Genomic DNA, 24,475 nt, shown 5'->3' with positions numbered 1-24,475 from the left:
GTTATTGTAATGATTGCTGTTTATCTACTCTGTAATAGAAAATTTTGCAAAATTGCTGACTTCTTTGTAAAATAGCATCCTATTGGAAAGATACTTTTCACTAGGAAATGTTTGTAAAATTGCAAACTTTTTCATATCTCTTGAAAAATTTTGTGAGGGTTGTGATCTGGCAAATCATCAATAAACATTACGTTTCACCCATTTTGGTGATTTCTCCATTTTTATTATTTGTTTTTGCCTTTATTGATATCTCCCACACTGTTGTCTTTCCAGGGAAGCCTCGGTATCAGGGAGGCTCCGGGGTTCACCCAGAAATTGGCGTTTCATTACATTCAATGCTGGATATATACAGTGGTACCTCGCATAACGAATTTAATCCGTTCCATGTTCGTCATGTGAAACGGACGTCATACAAAACGAGTGTCCCCCATATAACCAGTGTGATGCACTGTGTTTATTGTGAAATTTCCCCAGTGTGCATGACATCAAATGTTCCCCAAAATATAATTTTTCTTTGCAAAATGATAAATTACCGTCCCTGAACATGTCTATGTAAAAATAATTACCAAATTCCACTTACTTTGGCTGTGAGGGCGTGGACAAGGTGTGCTGTGACGTCATCAGGGGCTGGTCGCCCGTGTGTGAAGCTTCCAGACACGGTCGCGCGGGCCATTCAAGCACCGCGTGTTGCCACAAATATATTTTCAAATATTTTTTCTATGCATTTCCAATGCGGTTTTATTTGTTTCTTTTATCGTATATGATGCATATTTGTGACCTTTACAATATGTATACAGTAGAATGTTCATAATTTTCCATGAAACTGTGATACATGTGTCAGTAATGTGTCCACATTAAATGTTTATTGTCACAATATTACGTGGTAAAAATTCACTAAAATTACAATATGTACAGTTTCACATACTATTTACACAGTAACACACTGTATTACACACTCAGTACTTTGGAGGTGCGTAATAGTCAACGAAGTAGTCCATGGTACACAGCGCGACTTTGCTCTCCTTGCACCAGCTACAGATAGATTTTCGTTTCCTGTTTCATCGTTCTGTGTGCTTGCAAATAACGCACTCGCGTGCACCCTTGGCTTTAGTACTTGTAGGTGGTATGTAGCCAAGCTTGTAAAGCATAAAGTAGTATTGAAACGATTATAGGAAAAGCTCAATTTGTAAGGTAGTCTTGAAAAGATCGCTTTGTAAGGTCCCACACGGGAAGAGATTCAGCTAGCCTCAAAGCGTGTCCATCAGTCAGGAAGAGATTCAGGTATTCTTGAAAATATCAATGACCACCACCATGGAAGCCGCTAACACTGTTCATCTATGCTACTTGTATCAGATGCATCATCACTGAACGCAGAAAATGATTCATCTATGTATCATCTATATACATTAGAGATGGCAAGGGTGGGGCTCAGAGCTACACCTGGATACGCTCGCTGTATCATCCTCATAGGTGCTGTATCACTGGCATCCGATCGTTGTGTTAAGCCCTTATTGCGCCTAGCTTCACCAATGTTATGACCCTTATGTTCTTCAAACAATAGGGTCTGAATTGCACCGACTGAGCACAGTCTTTCTACACCGTGTGGGACAGGTGTTTGAGAGCCAGAGGCACGTGTGCCACAAATGGTTGCTCACGCACTACTAACTCAGCCAGCAGCCCTTGTCTTTCATATTCGTTATAGCAAAAGGTTCGTTCAGTGTTTGTTGGGTAGGCTGCTCCATTATGACAATCTTTCTTTGTTTCAAATGTGTTCCATTTGTTTTGTATTTGTCACTTACGTCTCAATAATGGAGCAGCCTACCCGACAAACACTGAACGAACCTTTATAACATTTGTCCATTTTTTCAAATTGTTTCAACAGTTCTTTTATTTTTCGTTTTTTTTTTTTTTTTTTTTTTTTTAAGAAACATGGAGCAGCCGACCTGCCGACCACCAAACGAACCTTTTGCTATAAGACAAATGAAAAATAAATATTGAACACATTTGAAGAAAGGAAAATGTCATAATGGTTTACTCAGTGTATGTAAGGTAGGCTGCTCCATTATTGAGACGTAAATGACAAATAAAAAACAAATGGAACACATTTGAAACAAAGAAAGATTGTTATAATGGAGCAGCCTACCTGCCGAACACCGAACGAACCTTTTTGACATTTGTTATATATCAGACATTTCATTTCTTTTTTCCTACAAAAACGTCAATGCTTTGCAACATCTCAGCAGTCACCCTTTTATATCCCAGCATCATTAGCATCTTTAAACAAGAACAACATAATTTATGTGCATCGTCGGAGGCGTCTAAGAATGTGCAAGAAACAGCGCGACCCCACCATGTGGTGTTGACGTTACTCAAACCAGCGTTCGTCATACGGGACGATTTGATGCCGATCGGGTCGTTCGTTACCCAAAATATTCGTCTTTTGGGGCAATCGTTATGCGAGGTACCACTGTATTTTTGTGCTTTTTAAGCTTTCTAAGCCAGTCATCAGCCTCACTCACATTTTCTTGTTGCAAGCAAGTGGCAGTTGCTTTGCTACTGTGATGGCCAAATGCATCATTCAGTCTTGACATGTTGAAGTGGTTTGAATATTTAGGAGTCATATAGGACATAAATGTGATATATAATAGTTTTAAATACAGTAATGTGTATTTACTGTCTCTCATTAAACCTGGTATTATAAGAAAGAACATGGAAGCATTAGCACTACCACAGTAGCTGAATAATAATAATAATAATACAGAGTAATCACACTAGTGTGATGTGACTAAGAAAATCCATAGGAGCTGTGATGAGGATTCGAACCTATGGTAGGTGTTCTCTTGCTCACACCCTAATCAACAGACCATGACATGGTCAAAAGGATTGCAACCTGGAGTTCTACCGAGCTTACAAGTGGATTTGTGCAAAAATCTTGGTCCAGCTTCAGTGGAAGCCTTGGGAAACCTTTGTGACCTCAGTAGAACTCCAGGTTGCAATACTTTTGGCCATTCCTTGGCCTAGTTGACTAGGGCATATGCATGGGAATATGCACCACATAAGTTCGAATCCTCATCACGACTCCTTTGGATTTTATTGTTATTATTATTTATTATTATTTATTATTATTATTATTATTATTATTATTATTATTATTATTATTATTATTATTATTATTATTATTATTATTATTATTATTATTATTTATTATGTACATAGAGTATATTGAAGTGCAGTATTTTGCTGGTATGCTTGATGAAATTTCTTTTCATCAAATAATTTAATTGTCTAGTACAGTAGTATATACTGTACTGTACTGCATAAAGAAATTTGTATTGTTATTGTATTCTATAGTTTAGTAAGTACAGTACAGTCAGTGCTGGGTTATCCATTAGGCACAGAGCCTAGGGGTATTTGAGATATAGTAATACTCACCTAGCTGTGCTTGCAGGGGTTGAACTTCAGCTCTTTGGTCCTGCCTCTCAAATGTCATGAGTAGTGGAGGCCTAACTAACTTTTACAGGATATTATTAAGTTAATACCAAGATACATTTTCAGTTATTTATTACTTAATCATATTAGTACAGTATCTATGCTATTTAATGATCTTTTATACTATTTTTTTTTAGTTAGTCTAGCCATAGATGAAAGCAAAATAGTAGGTACTAGCTTGTGATATTAGTGAATGTGCTGTCAAAATTGGTCCCATATTTTGGAGATGCCTAAGATTTATGAATGTCTTAATCTGGCCCCGAGTACAGTACAGTATATAAAAGTACTGTACAATACAATATTATAGCATTGCTTGAACTGTATACATACAGAGGAATTAAATAATTAAGTAAATACTGTACTTAACAAAAATCACCTGAAGGTAATAATGTTTTAAATAAAACATGGTCAATCATCAGATGTAATAACAGAAGCAGAATATCTAAGTGTGGACCCCTACATGAGGTACAGGGCTCGACAGATCCCTCTCAACACAACAATGGTTGGCTCACAGGTTGCCAGGTTAGTTGCATGCTCTGTGCAGTTATTTAACATATGTACTATGGTCCGTCAAATTTGTCATTTTGTGATTTTTTTTTCCTAAAAATCATGATTTGATAATATACTGTATCATGACCAAAATTCGATCTTAGTATTTTACGAACTGTCAACAATTTTAAAAGAATCTATCCTATTACATACTGTATTGTGCTGCATGCTGGAGGGAGGGCTCTGTGCCACAAGACATGAGAAATGCGAACATCATTACTCTCTACAAAAATAAAGGTGACAGAAGCGATTGCAACAATTATCGCAGCATCTTCCTCCTCCTCAGCGTCATTGGCAAGTTCCTGTTCTGGATTTTGCTGTGTGTGGTGTGGTGGCCGGGTGTCTTAGAGCAGGCATGTCAAACTGAGGGGTCCTACGAGGGCCATATGAGTCTCATTTGTGTTGGCATTCGTGATTCATTTGTGCTTTTGAAATCTGTTAAAAGGTGACGGTTTAAATAATAAAAACTACAATTTTGGCTATTAATTTACCAAATTACAGTATCCTTTGTGCGGGTTGCAGGTGTGCTTACAAAGGGCCGTATGTTTAACATGCCTGTCTTAAAGTACATGAGCAGCATGCGCCTAGGGTGATCTTCTCTAGGTCTATCAGTACGTATTAGTTTGCATTTCAGGAATATCTGGAATATTCCCTTGCATTTCAGGAATATCAGGAATATTCCCTTGGGTTTCAGGAATGTATTCCTTGGGGCGTTTGGGAATCGCTCCCATTTGAGGACTTCATTGCTTGGCGTTGTCTTCACCCGTTGCCCCCCCACCCCATTGTCTTGGGCTTTGTCTTGCCTCAGGTTGGGAAGCGTTATTGGCTGGGTGGGGCGCACTGCCACTGGCACAATTTGCATGTATGGCGGCTGACGATTTTCTCGGGTTGCCAGTTTGTTAGTTGTGTGTTTAAGGAGGTTTTGTTTTTATGTTCTAGTATTTTTGCCTTTTGTTAACGGAGGTGGTCTGTTTAGCTTATTAGGCTAGTCAAGGTTGTGTTGGTAGTCCTCCTCTGTTGCCCTGAGGCTTCCGGGTCGACCCAGCCGACTCCCTTCTAAGAAGCTTTACCCTTGGACTGGAAGAGGACTCCTTCCCAAGGATCCGTGTCAAGTTCCCAGGGCTCGTGAGTCCGCTTGGAGCACTTGGCCTCCTTTCGACCCTGCTTGGGCCCTTTTGCCTTCTGGGCAGGGATTGTTGCTGCAAGGGAGGGGGTTTTCGTACCCTTTTTTCCTATATTAATTTGAGTAAGGTGCAGTTCCTCCCATGTTCGTTTCCGGGTGCTTTTGGTTCCTTGGATTCGTCCTTCCGGAGGTTTCCTTCCTCGCGGATTTTCTCTGGGGAGTTTCGGAAGGCCCTTGGCATGTACCTCCTGCGAGACCCGGTTTATCCCTTTGATAGATCCTGCTTCGTTTGAGTTCGGTTCTTCTCCGTATTGGGTACATTATGAGGTTCCAGAGTCTTCTGGCTGGCAGATGGCCCCTTTTTCTCCCTTGGAGCTTTGGGTGACTTTTGTCATACCCACACGCTTGAGTGGCGGGAGGTGTCTTCGATGTTGCAGGCATTCTTGAGGGTTCTCTAAGGTTTCTCAATGAGTGTATCTTTGCTTCTGCTCTTCCTCATGAAGTGGGTCTGGTGCAGTTGCATGCTTAGGTTCTCACACTTTCGGCTGCCTTGGGGGCTGAGGACTTTCAAACTTGCGGTCATTTGGCCTCGATCTTACGCTTCTTTGGTCTTCTGGAGTTGTCTTCAGATTGGTTTTCGGAGGATGTGGGGACGTTGAGTGAGGGGCCTTTGTACAAAGCGGAGTGGTGTTCACTCTGCGGTGGTTGGCCACTTGGGGGTTTGCAATGGCTTTTGGTCACCCCGTTGACAGGGCAATGTGGGGTGGGGGGAGTGTGGCTCTTTTTGCCTGCACTTGATCCCGCGATTTGTAGGCTTTATGGGTTGTTTCTTCCGGCCTTTGGTGGAGTTGGGCGGACCTTCCCTTTGTCAGAGGGTCGGGTTTCTGGGGGCAGGCTTCTTGGCCATCCTTCTGTTCGGTTATCTTGAAGTGGCCTTACTTGGGCGTGGTAGAAATGACCTTGTCTTTCAAGTGGGTTTCCCCACCCGTTTTCATTTCCGAGGCGGGACTGTGCAGATCTCTGGTACAGTCTGGACTTGTCTCATCTGAACTGATTGATTCCTTGCCCTTCTTTTCGGATGACCACGTTGTCACAGGTATGGCTCGTCCTCAAGCTGGGTGCTTGGATGATTTCGCATGATCTCTAGGATGCTTACTGGCATGTCCCAATTCATCTGGGGTTCAGGGATTGGTTGGGGTTCAAGGTGGGACAACAGGCTTAGCACTTTTCCATTTGCCTTGAATCTGGCACCTCGCGTTTTCACACGCTTAACTCGAGTCGTGATGGCCCATCTGCATCTGCTAGGAATTCGGGTTTTGGCCTACCTCAATGACTGGTTGGTGTCGGCTCACAGCCGGTTTGCTAGCCAGGGGTCTGGTTCTTTCCCGGCTTGTCGGATTCAGGTTCCTGGTAATTTTGTGGAAGTCCCAGTCGGTTCCGTCCCAGGTTTGGACTTGGCTGTACCTGGTATGGGATTCTCGGACTGTGTCCCTTTCCCTCCACCCCCCTTCCCCACAGCTCTGCTACGGCTGCAGTCCTGCTTTCAGCTGTGGCCCGCCCCCCCCTCCCTCTGTGGGGGCAACCACAGAGGACCTAGGTCACTCTGTGGTTTCTCAAACATCTGTGTGGGAGCCTGAACTTTGTTCTGTTGGTTTATCTGCTGGGCAGGGTTTGACTTCGGAGGCTGCTCTGGTATCTTCGGAGGTGGCCTCTTTCGCCACTCTCATGATCGCTGGGTTCTTTCCCCGGTGACTTTTTGCCAGTTGCTGAGTTACCGGCTTCCTATTTGGGGTTTGGTGCCATTTTGCTTTCCTCTACCCTCGCTTGATGTGTTCACGTATTCTTGTCTCTCGGTTGGGGCTTTGGGACCAGTGCTTACCAGTCAGGCTGGGGGGCATTGGGAGGCTGTCCTTACGTCGAGCTCACAGCACTGTGTGGGTGTTTGTGGTGATGTGGCAGGTGCTGCAACGGATTTGGCTTTCTTGGGGCTCAGTGTTCTGGCTCCATTCGGACTGCTTCCCCATGGTTCATTGTCTCATCTGGGAGGGGTCTCTTTGGTTCGTGGCTCTTTGGGGCTGTTCACTTCGGGTAGCTGTGCCGCTGAGTTCTCAGGTTTTAGTGCTGTTCATTTAGGGGGGTGTCCAACGTCCTGGCAGATGGTCGATGCCACATCCTTCCTTTGACTTTGCCAGACATCCTGGTGTCCAGAGGTGAACCTCTTCGCATTGGCATCTCCCACTATACATGGGACCATTCTCCAATTGCGAGGCCCTCGAGGTAGATAATTTTCGGCAGGACTGGTAGAGGTGCGGGGTTCCTGTACCTCTTCCCCTGGTCCAGCTGTTGCTCCGGGTTCTGGCACGGCTGGTTCCTATCGAGGGAGAATGGTTGTCTTGGTTCCGTGGTGGCAGGCCCAGCCTTGGTTTTAGGCGCTGCTTGCTCTGTGTCCGAACCTGGGCATTTTTTTGTGACTCCGCCTCTTTCGGCAGGTAGGGCTGGTGAAGTACCATGCTGGTTCGCCTTACTGTTCCACTCCGCATTTAGCATGACATGTCAGTTGCGGAGTGTGGACTGACACTTCGCATTTGACATGCGGAATGTCGTTTTCCTGACACGTGTATCACACGTTTTTCTGACACGTGTATCACAATATGTGTGGTGATCAAGTGGCTTCTTTGGTGGTGTTCCATCTGTGGTCTTCATCTCGCCGACAGTATGAAGTTTCCTGACAGACTTTCCATCTTTTTCTTTTTCTTCGTCAGCTTTTGTCAACCAGGTTGTTTTGTCCTCTCTTTCTTGGCTTGTTCTGGATCGGCATCTCATACGGTGCTTGCAGAGCTGCTGAGCTTGGGTTTGGGGTGGATGTCGCATCTACTCCATTCCACAAGCTCTCGTGCATTTTTTCACCTCCGGCCTGCTCGTGCGCCGCCCGAGCCTTCTTGGTCATTAGACCGTGTTCTTTCTTTTCTTCTCATTTTGTTGTGGTTTGTGATTGCTTTTGGAAGGCCATATTTTTGTTGACCTTGTCCTCTGGGGGTCGGGTTGGGGAGCTTCATGCTCTCCTCTTCTGACGGGGGGTTCTGTTTGTTTGGTCCAGGTGGTTGTTTTGTTCATTTGCAGCCTTCTCCTATTCTGGTGAAGAATGAGACAGTGGGCTTTCGGAGGGGTTCGTTGGTTGAGGATGGTTGGTTGATTAGGCCGGGGGGTGCATCACATGTTGTGTCCGGTGGCGGCTTTATGCTGCTACCTGCGGGCCATTGATTCCGTGACAGTGGACGCTCCTTTGGGTGGATCCAGTTTCCCCTGGTTCCCTGTTCCAGGGTTCGTGTGTCTCAGGTTGTCTGCAGTGTCATTATGTCCAGCCAGCCTGCGGTCTACCCTTGTGCCCAAGATGTTCGACAGTATGCTGCTCTCACAGCGGTTTTTGGCAACATGTCTTGGGCAGACATTCGGGCACGGGGGTTTTGGAGGTTGAACAGGGTCCTAGATGCCGTTAATCTAATGAACGTTCCAGTTCCTTCTCATCCGTGTGTGGCTTTGCGACACCTGTCGTGGCCGTCTGTCTCTTCATCGTCTTGAGTCCTGCAGTGCTGCTGCCTCTCAGGCAAGTCCCTCCTTTTACTTTAAGTAGTTAACTTCAGGGAACCGACGGGGCTCTTCACAGAAAACCAGCGTTTGAATGTAATAAATGCAATTTTCTGGGTGAGCCCCAGAGGCTCCCTGACACCCTCCCTCTTTCCGGTCAGTGGTTTTTCATTGTTTAAGAACTGGGTTGGTGGGCTGGCTCCCCACCGGCTCCCCCCTTTCCATGGGGTGGGGGGGGGGTAACACCAACGAGCGGGAGCAGTAGTTGCATGAAGCGTTGCTTGTTTGATTTCCTTTTATGGGAGTTATTTTGATCTTTTAGGAAGTAGATTGCACAGGTTAACCAGACAGTGGTCTGTTTTGATTTGCCTACCTTTCTCGGTCATTCCCCAGTCGATGGCAATTATGACATGCAGTGCTTTAAATGTAAAGTGCTCATAGGCCATTGCTCTCTGCACCTCTGATGAGGCCAGGTTCTGGCTCATGGTCCCTGGTAGGCATGAGGACTCCTGTGACTGATGACCCCAAACCAATATAGCTCATAGCAATTTGGATAGCTTCAGGGAGCCAACAGGGCTCACCCAGAAAATCATGTTTTATTACATTCAACTCTGTTATTTTGTTGTTTCACAAAATATTAATTAGACTAATTATAAAAAACATTTAGATACATGTTGTTAATGGCTGTAATTACAGTTTAATTAATTTTGGTGTATATTTCTAGGGTATTTGAGAGCAATAATCCTCAATGGTCAGTTGGATCTTTCATGGTGCATTACCAGGGTTGGCGGACACACACTCATCTTTCTCGGGAATTTCTACAAACTAAAGGCAATAATGTCTTGCCATTACCCGATATGGGAGAATTACCCAGAAGCCTTGGTATTGGGATTTTAGGCATGCCAGGGTAAGTTTGAAACAGTAGGTATGTACCTGTATGTCAAAGGAAAGTTTCAGGATTATATTATTGCTAGTCTTTTTGCATAAGATTCAGTGATTTAAGTTCAGGCATGAGGTTGACCCCCATGCCCCTTCTTTGCATGAAACGTCAAATTATACCAATTTCCAATCTCTAAATGCCACACTCCATCGTCACTTAGATTTATTCTGCATATTATTTTCTACATGATGATTAAATGTTAGTTTGTCTTATAAAGTTTATTTGTTGAAGAAGGCAATTTGTATTGAAGATGGTTACATTGATGAGAGAAACTGAAGGGTAGGGGTGAGAAGGGTCGGGAAGATGGTGTGAAAAGGGTCGGGATGGTGGTGTGAGAAGGGTCGGGAAGGTGGTGTGAGAAGGGTCTGGACGATGGTGTGAGAAGGATTGGGACGATGGTGTGAGAAGGGTCGGGAAGGTGGTGTGAGAGGGGTAGCAAAGGGGGAGTAAGAAGGATAAAAATGTGGGGTGATGCTACGACCCAGGGGCCAGATTCACAAAGCAGTTACACAAGTACTTACGAACGTGTACATCTTTCCTCAATCTGACAGCTTTGGTTACATTTATTAAACAGTTTATAAGCATGAAAACTTCCCAATCAACTGTTGTTATTGTTATAAACAGCCTCCTGGTGCTTCGGAGCTCATTAACTGTTTAATAATTGTAAACAAAGCGGCCAAAGATTGAGAAACGGTGTACAGGTTTGTAAGTTCTTGTGTAACTGCTTCATGAATCTGGTCTCGGGTATTTACCTGGATCCTAACTATTCAAATTTATGCATACAGGTATTTATACATTCATCACACCTCATTTTGCTATGTAATACAGAATTCCATATTTCTGATTTCAGTTCATAAGTATTATGATATATTATTATCATTATGTTGCTTGTTTGACATTTATGCTATTGTATTACCCTGTTTTATTTTATTGTATGAATTGGTCAGTGGTGCGGGCATGCATGAGTTGACCTGTGTAAGAAGAGTATTAGTCACGAGCATGGAGTGAGTGCCAGTGGTACCAGCTTTGTTTCATTAAATGATATTGGTTTCCGTATGAGAAGAATAATTACTTGAGTTGTTGTTCCAGAGTGTTTTTATATACTTATGTTTAGAAATTTTTGAGAGTGATTATCTCAGTGTAGATGTGTGGCTTTCAAGTTATGTTTGTTGTGCTTGGCTAGTGTGTGCCTGGTTGCACACACTAGTGCCTGGTCACGCGTCAGTCAGAGCGAATGAGAGTTCAGTTGCAGGGGGAGTGAGTTTGGCTGCTGGGCATGTCACCGAGTTAAGTAGTTTTGTGCTTTGTTTGTGTCTAGGTCTTACTATGAGTCTGGTATTTTGTGATTTATTAATTAAGCCATAACTCGTATATTTGTGTCAGTGGTCATCAGCCCATATTTTAACTTTGTCTGTACTCTGTTCATTTATTTTATTTTTGTCCCTACCCCAGAGTAAATGGGTTCCTTTTTAATTACAGTGTTTAACTTAATGATTCCTTTAGCAGTAGGTAAATATAACAGGACAATTAGTAGCTATTTCTGGGAATACGAGCATTGCTCAGTTGCGTAGGTTGTAACAGGTGAGAAGGATAGGAAATGTGGTGAAGAAGAGGGAGGCAGTGATGATTATTGTTGTTGATGTGGTACCTGGCAGAGTCCAGTTAGTGAAGATGTGACCATTGTTACCTGAGCATTGACAATTATTACCTCTACCCCACTACAAATATATATATATGAATCTTGGATAACAACTGAAAAAGTTGATTTGTAACCTAATGCACTTTTTACATGCAGGAATACAGCATATTTTGGATTGTTGGAAATTTGTGAACCAAAGGCAGATGATACGGTGCTAGTGAACGGGGCCGCTGGAGCTGTAGGCAGTGCTGTGGTGCAGATTGCCAAGATCAAAGGTGAGAACAGTCTTCACTTGCAGGAAGAAATCAACCTTTATGGGTCTTGGTGGTACAGTTGGGTTAGTTCTCGACTCGCAATCAGGAATCCTTGGTTCGGTTCCTGGGTGGGACATTTGGGCACATTTCCCTTCACCTAGCAGTAAACAGGTACCCAGAAGTTAGTCATCTATTGTGGAGTTGCATCATGGGATTAGTCAGTAGAGTAGTTAGACCTTGGGGAGGAATCTCGATACAAGCCTAACATATAGACATACACAATCTGCCAGTCCCCCAACAAAAAAATTAATTATCAGCAGCATATTAAACATTATGAGGTGATTTAATAATCTCGCTTAACTTGTTCCAACAGTCTACCACTGTTTGCAAAAGAAAACTTTCTAATATTTTTTCAGCACCTTTGTTTCCTTAGCTTGACTCTGTGACATCTTATTCTTGTAGTTGCTGGTTTCAGAAATTCCTCTTTGTCAATTTGGTCAATTCCTGTTATTATTTTTTAAGTGGTGATAATATTACCTCTTTTTTCATATATCTTCTAGCTTTGGCATATTTCAAGCCTCTCTTCATATCTCTTGTTTTTCAGGTCTGGAAGCCATTTTGTAGCATGCCTTTGGATCTTTTCCAGTTTATTGATGTACTTCTTGAGATATGGGTATCATACAACTGCAAATTCCAATTTTGGCCTCACAAACGTCATGAACAGTTTCTTCAGTATTTCACCTTCCATGTAATTAAAAGCAGTTTTGAAGTTAGAAAGCGATGCAAATGCTCCACTCACAATGTTCTGTGTGTTCCTTTGGTGACAGTCTACTATCCAAAACCACCCCTAAATCTCGTTCTTTGTAAGTTCTTTAATTCCTTTCTACATAATTTGTAAGTAGTGTGTGGTCTTTTCTCTCCGATTCCATATTCCATAACATGCTATTTATTCACATTCAATTCCATTTACCACGTCACTCCTAGCACTTATCTTATCTAGATCGATTTGAAGGGCATGATAATTGTCTACGTATCCTACCTTCTCCAGTACCGTAGCATCATTAGTAAACATGTTCATGTAATTCTCTACTCTTTCTGGTAGATCATTTATGTAGACGATGAACATTACTGGTGCAAGAACTGAACCCTGTGGTACTCTGCTAGTAACATTCCTACAATTGGATACATATTCTGATTACTGTCCTCATCTGTCGGTTAGAAAATTTTTCATCCATGTCAGAAGTTTCCCTGTCACTCCACTGTCAGGCCCCTAGGGGCCCTGACAGCTGAATGGACAGTGCTTCGGATTCGTAGTGCTGAAGTTCCGGGTTTGAGTCCTGGTGGAGGGGGAAACAAATGGGCAGAGTTTCTTTCACCCTGATGCCCCTGTTAGCAGTAAATAGGTACCTGGGAGTTAGACAGCTGCTACAGGCTGCTTCCTGGGAATGTGTAACAAAAAGGAGGCCTGGTCGAAGACCGGGCCGTGGGGGACGCTAAGCCCCGAAATCATCTCATGATAACCTCAAGATAACCGTCACCCCCTATAGCATGTTTCAGTTTCCAAAACACCACTTGTGTGGGACTGTCTAAAGCCTTTTTTAGGTCCAGGTAGACAAAGTCAACCCGACCATCTCTTTCCTGTAGAATCTTTGTGGCTCTATCATAAAAACTAAGTAGATTTGTTACACAGGATCTTCCTGTTTGAAAACCATACTGCCTGTCCATTATTATGTCATTACTCTCCAGGTGTTCTACCCACTTGGTCTTAACTATTTTTTCTAGTGTTTAGACTACCATGCTTATTAATGATAAAGGTCTATAATTTAGAAGGTCTACTCGGCTATCATTTTTGTAGATTGGAACTATGTTTGCCTTTTTCAAAATATTTGCTAAGATTCCTGTAGACAAAGATGTCTTGAATATCAATTTGAGTGGGATGCTCAACTCGGTTGCACATTCTCTCAGCACCCGATGTGAAACTCCATCTGGGCCAACAGCTTCATTTCTTCATAGCCTCTTCAATAAATTTTCCACTTCATCTCGAAACACATCTATGTACTCTATGGTGTTTTCTGGAATTGGCATTGGGTTCGGCTCTCTGAAATCCTCATTTTTCACACACTTTGGAGTTGTTCATTTTGTGTTACACACATTTCTTTTTCATTCTCAGTGAACCTTTTCCTCATTCTCAATCTCTGGATATTTTCCTTTACATGCAGCTTGCTTTTAATGAATTTAACGAAAAGGCAGGGATCTGTTTTACATTTATCCGTAACCCCCTTTCTTAAAGTTCCTATTTGCCTCTCTCCTCACTGCTGTGTATTTGTTTCTTACTTGTTTGTAGTGCTGGTATGTTTGAGGGTTAGGCCTCTTCCTATAGTGTACCCATTTCCTTGACTTTTCCTCTCTGGCCTTCTCATAATTTCTATTGAACCAATCCTATTTTAATTGTTCTGCATCTCTGTTTTGGTATATATTTTTTGTACCTTTATCATAGAGTTCACAGAATTTGTCATACATCTCGTGATTTCCTTGCCTAGCAACAAGTGTTTCCAATTAAATTCATTAAAGAATTTGCTAAGTTCCCCATAGTGTCCTCTCTTATAATAAAGATTGTCAACTTTTTCAATTTCACCATTCTCTTCTAGATTATATTGCATAGCGTGTCTAATTTCCAATAGGATGTGGTCACTATTTTCCAAGGGAGGAAGATACTGAATGTCAAATATCTCTCATTCTTTTCTGGTAAATACTAATTCCAGCAATAGTGGAGCATCATCACCTCTCATTCATGTTGGCTGTTTACATTTTGATACACGAGATTCCAGGATGAGGTTTACGAATCAGCTAGTTCAAAAATCCTCTGTTCTTGCTCATAGTTGTCCCAGCCTATCGATTTTAAATTGAAGTCACCAAGAATCAACAGTCAGGATTTATCGTTATCAGCTTTTACTATAATTTCTTTTATGATCGTTATAAGGCCCTCTCTTTTGTCATCGAGCTCCTTCTTAGTCCATGTATTGCTTGCTGGTGAACTGTATGCAGTAATGATTTAGTTTATCCTTCTGAATGCAAATCTCTAGCAGTGTCTACGTCTTGAGGGTTGTCAAGTATCAATTCTGTTGCCGTTAGTCATTTCTTCACCAGGATTGCAACACCTACACCTTTTCTACCTTGTCTGTTGTTACCTATCGTACGTTACGGCTCGTGACCCTACAACAGCCAACTTTAAAAAAGGTCTAGGGTTACTAAAAACTGCTGTTCACAAGAGCGGGTTACCAGTAAAACCCCTTAATAAGTAATGAGCACTTTGTTAAAACTTTCCTTTAGGACTGAAGGAATACATATAAAACTTATACTGTATATAAATATATTACATAAATCTCAATAGCATACAGATGGTTATTTCCTCACAAATATATCAAATTAAAATATCACTGTCTCTCCCGGAAATTAATATAATATTATTATATGTATGGTTATGACAGAACAATAATGTAAAACTTAACTCCACAAGATGTTAACTCTCTGGTTCTGGATCAGCTACTGACTTACATATACGCGGGAGTCAAAATCATTGCCTTGCCCCGCAAAAAATTTGCCAAAGTTACAATATTTATTATTTCTACAATGGAGCAATACATTGTGACAAGAGTAATCTTAAACTAACGTAATGAATGGTCAATACATATTGGTATACAAAAATAAGGTAATATTTGCTTTACATAGTAATTAAAATACACATACAAAGGGGGAATGATGGCATGCTCACCCAGCAACGAACTATCCCACGACAATTTGCCAGATACAGTTCACACAATTATTATTCACCTATGTTACCCACATATGATCACATATAAATCATTAGTTCCCGTGGGAAACTGAGTACACAAAGAAATAAAACAATCATTCCCACGATACGTTGGGCCTAACGCCAACAATGTAACATGAAATTATTTTACATAGAACATATAAGTATATCAATATACATACTTGTAATACTTCAGTTGCATATTGTCCTGGGGACCATTCAGGCTTGTTTGCATACTTGTAATTTACACACAATTATAAAGGTACATATTAATTTATTTAATTATGTATCTTATAGAGGTACGTAACATCTGTCGCATCTTCAAATAGCAGAGCGAGTGAGTTACCGAGTAACCTACCCCCCAATTTTTTGCTGGTCTATTTACAGTCAGTTGGGGGACAGTTGTGATGGCCTGGTGAGCTTTACAACTTTTTTCAAGGTTTGCAAGTTAGTTAGTCTTGGATGTAAGTGATTGGCATTTGGCACTGCATGTATTCAGCTGTTTCTTCACATTGTGCTTGGACAAATTTGTAACCCATTGGGTCACGCCCTGTTAGTTATCAGAGCTGTATTTGTTTTTAGTGCATTTGTGTTTGCTGTTGACTTCTCAATCCTTACATTGTTAATTGTTTATACACTGTTAGGTTAAGGATGGCTTACAACTCTTCCTTTGACAGCTAGGCCAAAGGGTGTCAGAACAGGTGACCTAATGGCCTGGTGACCAATTACGTGATTTGATAATAGTCCAAGATAGACTAAAATGTCATTAGTTCTTAATTTTCAGATTTGTGGGGCGATTGTCTGATCTTGCACCACGTTATTGTGACACGTTATCTGCATATAATGGAGCATTCATTAAGACATGTACAAGAGGAAATTCGTTCAGAGTTATGTAATGAGCAGGTTATTCTGTAACGGAAACAAGGGGGGACTGATGTTGCTTGACGTTTGTGTCAAGGCAAGAATTAATTGTGACAAGTTCCTTCGTGATGAACACATACATTCAACAGGCGAACTTAACCGATTCACAACTGAACTAATTTGAACAGCATTATCTTTAATTTTCTCAACTGTCCTAATGCATTCACTTCTATTTTCAGGTTGCAAAGTGATTGCTTTTGCTGGATCAGACGAAAAGGTTGCATATGTCAAGGAACTAGGAGCTGATCACGTTTTCAACTACAAGACCACCAATGTTGGAGAGGCACTCAAGCGGGTAGCACCAGAAAAAATCAACTGTTTCTTTGACAATGTAAGTTCAGCTGCAAGGAAACAAACAAATTTATTGTGAGAGGAAGGATTGAAAAGTAGATAGGAAATGTCAGGTTGTGGCTTGTGGAGGAATTGACGGGGACCTAGATCAGAAATACAGTGGCATAACACTCATTCACTGGGTTCGTCTGGATCTCTGTCAGTGTATGCCTCATACGGTGTATTCACCTAGCTGTGCTTGCGGGGGTTGAGCTCTGCTCTTTTGGCCCTCAACTGTCAATCAATCAACTGTTACTAATTACTAACTAATATCCCCCCCCCCCCAAGGAAGCAGCCCGTAACAGCTGGCTGACTCCCAGGTACTTATTTACTGCTAGGTATCAAGGGTATCAAAGTGAAAGAAACTCTGCACATTGTTTCTTGCCAGCGCCGGGAATCGAACCCAGGCCACAGGATTACGGGTCCAGCGTGCTATCCACACAACCACTGGCACCCCACCGGGGCACCGGTGTACAATACTATACACCAGTGTACAATACACATACAATACAATACACATTCTGTACACAGTGTACAATACTGTGTGTGTACTCACCTAGTTGTGTTTGCAGGGGTTGAGCTCTGGCTCTGTGGTCCCACCTCTCAACTGTCACTCAACTGGTGTACAGATTCCTGAGCCTATTGGGCTCTATCGTATCTACATTTGAAACAGTATATGGAGTCAGCCTCCACCACATCACTACTTAATGCATTCCATTTGTTAACTACTCTGACACTGAAAAAATTCTTTCTAATGTCTCTGTGGTTCATCTGGGTACTAAGTTTCCACCTGTGTCCCCTTGTTCGTGTTCCACCCATGCTAAAGAGTTTGTCTTTGTCCACCCTGTCAATTCCCCTGAGAATTTTGTAGGTGGTTATCATGTCTCCCCTTAATCTTCGGTTTTCCAGGGATGTGAGGTTCAGCTCCCTTACCCTTTCCTCGTAGCTCATACCTCTCAGTTCTGGGACCAGTCTGGTGGCATACCTCTGAATCTTCTCTAACTTCGTCTTTCTCTAACTTCATCTTGTGTTTAACTAGGTATGGACTCCAGGCTGGAGCTGGATTGGTTTTACATAAGTGGTATACAGGGTCCTGAACGATTCCTTACACAAGTTTCTAAAGTCAGTTCTTATGCTGGCCAGTCTTGCATATGCCGCAGATGATATCCTTTTGATGTGGGCCTCTGGGGACAGGTCCGGTGTGATATTAACCCCCAGATTTTTTTCTCTATTTTACTCTTGCAGGATATCACCTCCCAGATGGTACATTTTATTCAGCCTTCTGTTCCCTTTGCTTAATTTCATTACTTTACACACACCAATTGAGGTGTATGTGTGTATTTACCTAATTGGCTTACCTAATTGTGCTTGCGGGGGTTGAGCTTTAGTCCCGCCTCTCAACTGTCAATCAACTAATGTACAGGTTTCTGAGCCTACTGGGCTCTATCATATCTACACTTGAAGCTGTGTGTGGAGTCACCCTCCACCACATCACTTCCTAATGCATTCCATTTGTCTACTACTCTGACACTGAAAAAAAATTCTAACATCTCTATAGCTCATTTGGGCACTCAACTTCCACCTGTTCTCCCCTAGTGCATGTGTCCCTTGTGGTAAATAGTCTGTCTTTATCTACCCTATCAATTTCTCTGAGAATCTTGTATGTGGTGATCATGTCCCCTCTAACTCTTCTGTCTCCCAGAAGTGTGTGTGTGTGTGTATGTGTGCATGTAATTATCCAAGAGTAGTTTCAGGATGATGGTTATGCTTGTAGTGTTTTGTCGTTCCAATAATTTGTCATGTGACTATTTGAAGCTACTGATAGCTTTTGCATTTACCATTTTCTCACTAAAATCATGCCAACCATCAGCAACTTTGTTAGCAAAAGGGAACTTTTGAATATCTTTGCTTTCTAAGCTAGAGTCTGTGGCCTCTTGTTTGTTGCAATTTTTTTTTTTAAATCCTCCTTGTCAATGTTGTAGATTTGTGATGATTTCATGTGTGGTGGTCATGTTTCTCTCTTCTTTCTGTGTACTAGCTTTTGCATCTTTAAGGCCTCCAGTCTTTCCTCATAGCTTTTGTGTTTAGGTCTGGAAGCTATTAGGTTGCATGTCTCTGTACTTTTTCTATTTTGTTTATACATTTTTAAATAGACATCATACAGTTGCTGCATACTCTAATTTTGGTCTCATCAAATGCCTTGTGAGAGGAGCATAGGCTCCTCTCACAATGCATTTGATGTGTTCCTCTGTTGATAGTTTACTACCCAGAGCCACCCCTAGATCTCTTTCCAAGTCCGAGATCTTTAATGTCTTTTCACATAACTTGCCGATCATTTGTCGTTTATTTTTCCCGGATTCCATGTTTCATTATAGGGAATTTTTTCCACATTAGGTTTAATTTCTCATCTGTTACTCCATTCACTTGTTTTGTATAGGACATTTTGAAGGACAAGGCAGTCATCTAAGTCTTTTACTTTCCTTAGTAAATTTTTATGAAATGTAAATATATTACATGACTGACTCCCCTCTGTAGATTGTTTAAATAGACAATGAACATTGCTAGCACAAGAACTGACCTTGTGGAATGCTAGTGACATTTCTCCTTGGATGTATAGTTACCCAAGTGCAGTTACAGGACGAGAGCTACACTTGTGGTGTCCTGTATATATTACAGAGCCTGATAGGCTCAGAAACCTGTTGTGAAGTGGGACCAAAAAGCCAAAGCTCTACCCCTGCAAGCACAATTAGGTGAGTACACAGGCAGAGGCAGATTCAGACATACACCCAAGTAGACAGAGGGAAACTTATTACATGGATGAAAAATTTTCTAACCAACAGAAAAATTCAGGTGGTAATCAGAGGCAGTGTGTCAGACTGAAGAAATGTTGCAAGTGATGTACCACAGAGGAGCAACACTTGGCTAATGGAATTTAATGGGTAAATGCCACTTCATGGAATGTGGAATAGGAGAAAATAGGCCACACAGCATACATGAAGGACTCTGATCCTCTGTGTATGTTATATGTTAACTCAGAGTTAAAGAACTCTGATAGAGAGATCTAGGAGTGGTCCTGGAAAGGCCATATAAAGAACATTGTGTGAAGAGCCTATTCTACTAAATACATGGATGGCAGAATATTAAAGAACTTGGCTACTGGTGTTTTCAGACATGCTGGGTGGAGTTGAGGAGTGGGTTAATGTTGTAGCCTAGGATTGTGTTGATGTTCCTGATTGCTTGCTATGAACTCGCTCCTAATTTGAACTCCTCCTACATTCCAGCCACCAGTGCTTATTTGGATAATGAAATCAGACTAGCACTGGAATATCCACATAACCCCCTCCCCTTGAACCTGACAACCAGAACCAACCAAAAGAAGATCCAAAGAGATCAAAATAGGGCACTCTATTTCTTGGCAAACATCTCCTTAGACAGGGTGAGAAAAAGAGCTTCACAAGTCTCTGAAGATGATGCCCATGATTATCCATATCAGTCACCTCTTCAGAAAATGATTATATACTGTATAATGTAACATCTCTACATCCCAGACTTGTAAAACCACTTGGACTGGTTGGTAGAGAGATGGTCTCACTTCATGCAGGTCGGCATTCAGTCCCCAACCATCCAAGTGGTTGGGCACCATTCCATTCCCCCGTCCCATCCCAAATCCTTATCTTGATCCCTTCCAAGTGTTATATAGTCGTAATGGCTTGCCATTTTTCCCTGATAATTCCCTCCCTCTACATTCAAGACCAGGAAGGTTCCCTACTAATCATTAACGCAGCTAGTGATTATGAAACTCAAAAAAACCATCTCGTAGAACATAATCACACTTCAGCACAAGGGAATAAGGCACATCCATAGGCCCGACTTCCCAAGACTCGCACATCCTCGATGATCTCCCAGAAGACCCAGAGGAATGGATCTTCCCCAGATCAATCTTCACTTGATGTTACAACTAAAAAATAAATAAAAATTAAATGTATAACACACTACAAAAACATTTTGAGGGCAAGCAGTGCAGAAAGCTTCATGCTTGTGGGAGCTACCTTGGTGAAGGGAAGGGAATTTTCAGGGGAATGTACCAAGCCATTACAACGATATAGCACTTGGAAGAGGTCAGGATAAGGATTTGGGATGGGACGGAAGGAAGGAATGGTGCCCAACCACTTGGATGGTCGGGAAGTGAACACCGACCTACATGAAGCGAGACCGTCGCTCTACCCTCCAGCCCACGCGGTGAGGCTAACTCCACCAGCCCAAAATCAGAACATCTACCAAGTACTGATCAACACTGACGGCCTTCACTAGCCAAACCAGTTGATATATTACCAAATTGCCACCACACATCATACACCACCAGTAACACAACTACTACCAAGCCAAAGTGGACAGGTTACTACACTTTTCATCTCACTCATACTTCATCCTCATCCCATTTCCTGATTTCTAGTATTCATTTCTCTCGTCCCTTTCTCTTTCCTTACCAAATATGAATTGAAGCAGAAGGTCATAGACTCAAGCTAAGGAAACAAAACTGCCAATAAAATTAAAAAGTTCGCTTATGCAAACAATGGTAGATGGTTAGAACACGTTAAGTGAAAAGGTGGTGGATGCCAAAAGTGTCTGATTACAAAACATCATATGACAGAGTACTGGCAAGATGGGACACCTCGAGTGCAGCTCATATCCTATAACTACTTATAAGTAATTACACTTGGGTAATAACTGGAGCCACCAAAAGGAACCCTCCCAGAAAAGTTCATAAAAACAAATAAGTTTTTCAAATTAGTTATTTTTATCTTTAATGAATTGTGTGTCTATCATAATGCCTAAAGGTGTTTTGCATTCAAACACTTATGGGAAAGATGAAACAAAACTTCACACACTCACTACTGTAATGCTTGGTAATTTGTCCATCTTGTCACAATGTAATTAGACCATCTGACTTTAGTATCTAGTCTGCATAAGTACAATTAAATGTTATTCTTTATTTAGGTTGGTGGACAGTTTACCGCCGAGGCACTGCCTCATTTAGCTGATTTTGGCCGAGTGGCTGTGTGTGGTGCTATTTCATCCTACAATGATGACAGCAAGGACATTGGTGCAGTCACTTTGACAAGTATGTTTCAAATATTTGTCTTATTTCTGGGGGAAGCCCTTCAACTTCCCGGAGCTTATTCAGGCTGATATGGATATATTAGATTTTGGCATCAGTGTGAATGGAGTTCTTAGGCTTACCAGGGACCACGAGCCAGAACCTGGGCCCCCTCAAATAGGCACGAGGAGCAATGGCCTATAGAAATGCACATGTGGTTTGGAACATTCGATAACATGTCTTGGGCTGACATTCGGGCGCAGGGTTTATTTATTTATTTATATACAAGAAGGTACATTGGATTTGTGAGAATACATAGCATGGTACAGTAATTGCACTCTTGTAAAGCCACTAGTACACTTGGGTAATAACTGGAGCCACCAAAAGGAACCCTCCCAGAAAAGTTCATAAAAACAAATAAGTTTTTCAAATTACTGTAGTTATTTTTATCTTTAATGAATTGTGTGTCTATCATAATGCCTAAAGGTGTTTTGCATTCAAACACTTATGGGAAAGGATGGGTTTTTGGCGGTTGAATAGGGGTCCTGGCTGCGCACCACCTGGTCAATGTTCCAGGGTCTAGTTGGACCTGTGTTGCTTTGGGTCAGCGGTTGCAGCCGCTGTCTTGACTTCGCGTTGGGGGCGAGTGCCATCCACCTCCCAGTAAGTCCCTTTTGTTTTCGTCTTTTGGTAAGTAGCTCCGGGGAGCCGAAGGGGCTCTCCCAAGAAAATTGGTGTGGAAGGTAATGAAACGCCATTGTCTGGGTGAGACCCGGACTCTCCTCGGCATCCCACCCTCCCTCCGGTTGGTTGGTTTTTTTTTTTTTTTTTTTTTTTTTTTTTTTTTTTTTTTTTTTTTTTTTTTGCGTGTTTTTGACATCCAGCCTCTGGACTGGAGGTGTGGATAATCGACACAAGGGGTCTGGGGCTCTCCTTTCCCCCTCCTGGGGAATGGGGAGCTGCGCAGACAGCTGCGTGGCAACGTGGTGACATCATGCTTGTTTGCTTGTTTTCCTTTGGGGAGTTCTGTCCACTTGTTTGAATTTTAGTAGTAGTTTCAACTAGAATAGGGGATTGTTTTGGAATGCTTACCTTTCTGGATGACTGACCCCAGTCAATGGCAGACATAGGGTGCTCCAAATCATACGTTCATTTATATAGGCCATTGCTCTTCGTGCCTCTTTGAGAGGGGGGGGGGCAGGTTCTGGTTCATAGTCTCCAGTAGACCTAAGAACTCCATTCACACTGACTGATGCCAAAGTCTAATATATCCATATCAGTCTGGATAAGCTCTAGGGAGCTTTCAGGTCTCGCCCAAAAAATGGCGTTTCATTACAGTCAACATTGTCTTTTTTTTTTTTATGTGCACATGTGGCATGCATATATTTATAATATTTACAGTGTAGATGGTTTTTCTGTGGAGAGCCTCTCCAGCTCCCCAGAGCTATACCAGGCTGATATGTATGTATTAACTGTGACATGAGTTTATTCGATGGAGTTCTTGCCTACCGGGGACCACGAGCCAGAGCCTGGCCCCCTCAGAGAGGCGCAAAGATCAATGGCTTATAGAAACCCCCCCATGTGGTTGGGAGCATTCCATGTCTGCCATTGACCCAGTTAGGAAGAGGAAAAGATAAAAAAATGGGTTCAATATAGGAAGAGGCCTAATCCGCAAACATACCAGCACTACATGCAAGCAAGAAACAATTACACAACAGTGAGGAGAGAAGCAGAATGAACTTTGAGAAAGGTATAGCAGACAAATGTAAAACAGATCCAGGCTTTTTCTATAAATTTATTAAAAGCAAGCTGCATTTAAAAGATAAAATCCAGAAATTGAGAACAGGAAACAGGAGTACTGAGAATGAAAAAGAAATGTGTGAAACACTAAATGAACAGTTCCAAAGTGTGTTTGTATAAAAGGAGGATTTCAGAGAGCCGGATCCAATACCAATTCCAGAGCGTGCCATAGAATACATAAAGATACCTCAAGACAAAGTGGACAAATTACTCGAGGGGGCTAGGAAGAAATAAAGCAGTTGGACCTGATGGAATTTCACCTTGGGGTGCAGCAAGAATGTGCAACTGAGCTGAGCATTCCACTAAAATTAATATTCCAGACATCCTTGTGCACAGGAATCATGGCAGATATATGGAAACAGGTAAACATAGTACCAATCTATAAAAATGGTAGTCAAGAGGAACCTCTAAATATTAGACCTGTATCACTAACAAGTGTGGTAGTCAAAACACTAGAAACAATAGTTCAAGCCAAATGGGTTAAACATTTAGATAGTAATGACATAATAATGGACAGACAGTATGGTTTTCGAACAGGAAAATACTGTGTAACAAATCTACTCAGTTTTTATGATAGAGCCACAGAGATACTACAGGAAAGGGGTGGTTGGTTTGACTGTTTATCTGGACCTAAAAATGGCTTTTGACAGAGTACCACACAAGAGGCTGTTCTGGATACTGGTATGTGCTGAAGGGATGACAGGAAGACTTCTGACTTGGATGAAAAATGTTCTGACAGACAGATGAGGGCAGTAATCAGAGACAGTGTATCCGACTGGATGAGTGTTACTAGCAGAGTATCACAAGGTTCAGTTCTTGCACCAGTAATGTTCATCGTCTGCATAAACGACCTACCGGAAGAAATACAGAATTATATGAAGTTTGCCTATGATGCTAAGATATTGGAGAAGATAGGAGATGCAGACAATTGTAAAG

The 24,475-nt window shown here is 41.9% G+C and overlaps 1 protein-coding gene across 4 annotated transcripts in view; it reads left to right on the top strand.

Moving 5' to 3' along the window:
• The window catches only part of LOC123745870 (prostaglandin reductase 1), a 40,989-nt gene that overhangs the window by 5,140 nt on the left and 11,374 nt on the right, over window positions 1-24,475 (top strand). For all 4 annotated transcript variants that reach the window (XM_069321796.1, XM_045726967.2, XM_045726984.2 and 1 more), the window contains exons 3-7: window positions 3,909-4,011; window positions 9,471-9,653; window positions 11,482-11,600; window positions 16,491-16,642; window positions 21,640-21,763. In XM_069321796.1, the coding sequence (XP_069177897.1) occupies window positions 3,909-4,011; window positions 9,471-9,653; window positions 11,482-11,600; window positions 16,491-16,642; window positions 21,640-21,763 (681 nt within the window). The remainder of the gene's footprint in view (window positions 1-3,908; window positions 4,012-9,470; window positions 9,654-11,481; window positions 11,601-16,490; window positions 16,643-21,639; window positions 21,764-24,475) is intronic.

The sequence above is a fragment of the Procambarus clarkii genome, chromosome 10 (assembly GCF_040958095.1).
Source record: "Procambarus clarkii isolate CNS0578487 chromosome 10, FALCON_Pclarkii_2.0, whole genome shotgun sequence".
NCBI classification, from domain to species: Eukaryota; Metazoa; Arthropoda; class Malacostraca; order Decapoda; family Cambaridae; genus Procambarus; species Procambarus clarkii.
Note: the sequence above shows the minus strand (reverse complement) of the source record. Positions and strands in the feature narration are given on the sequence as shown.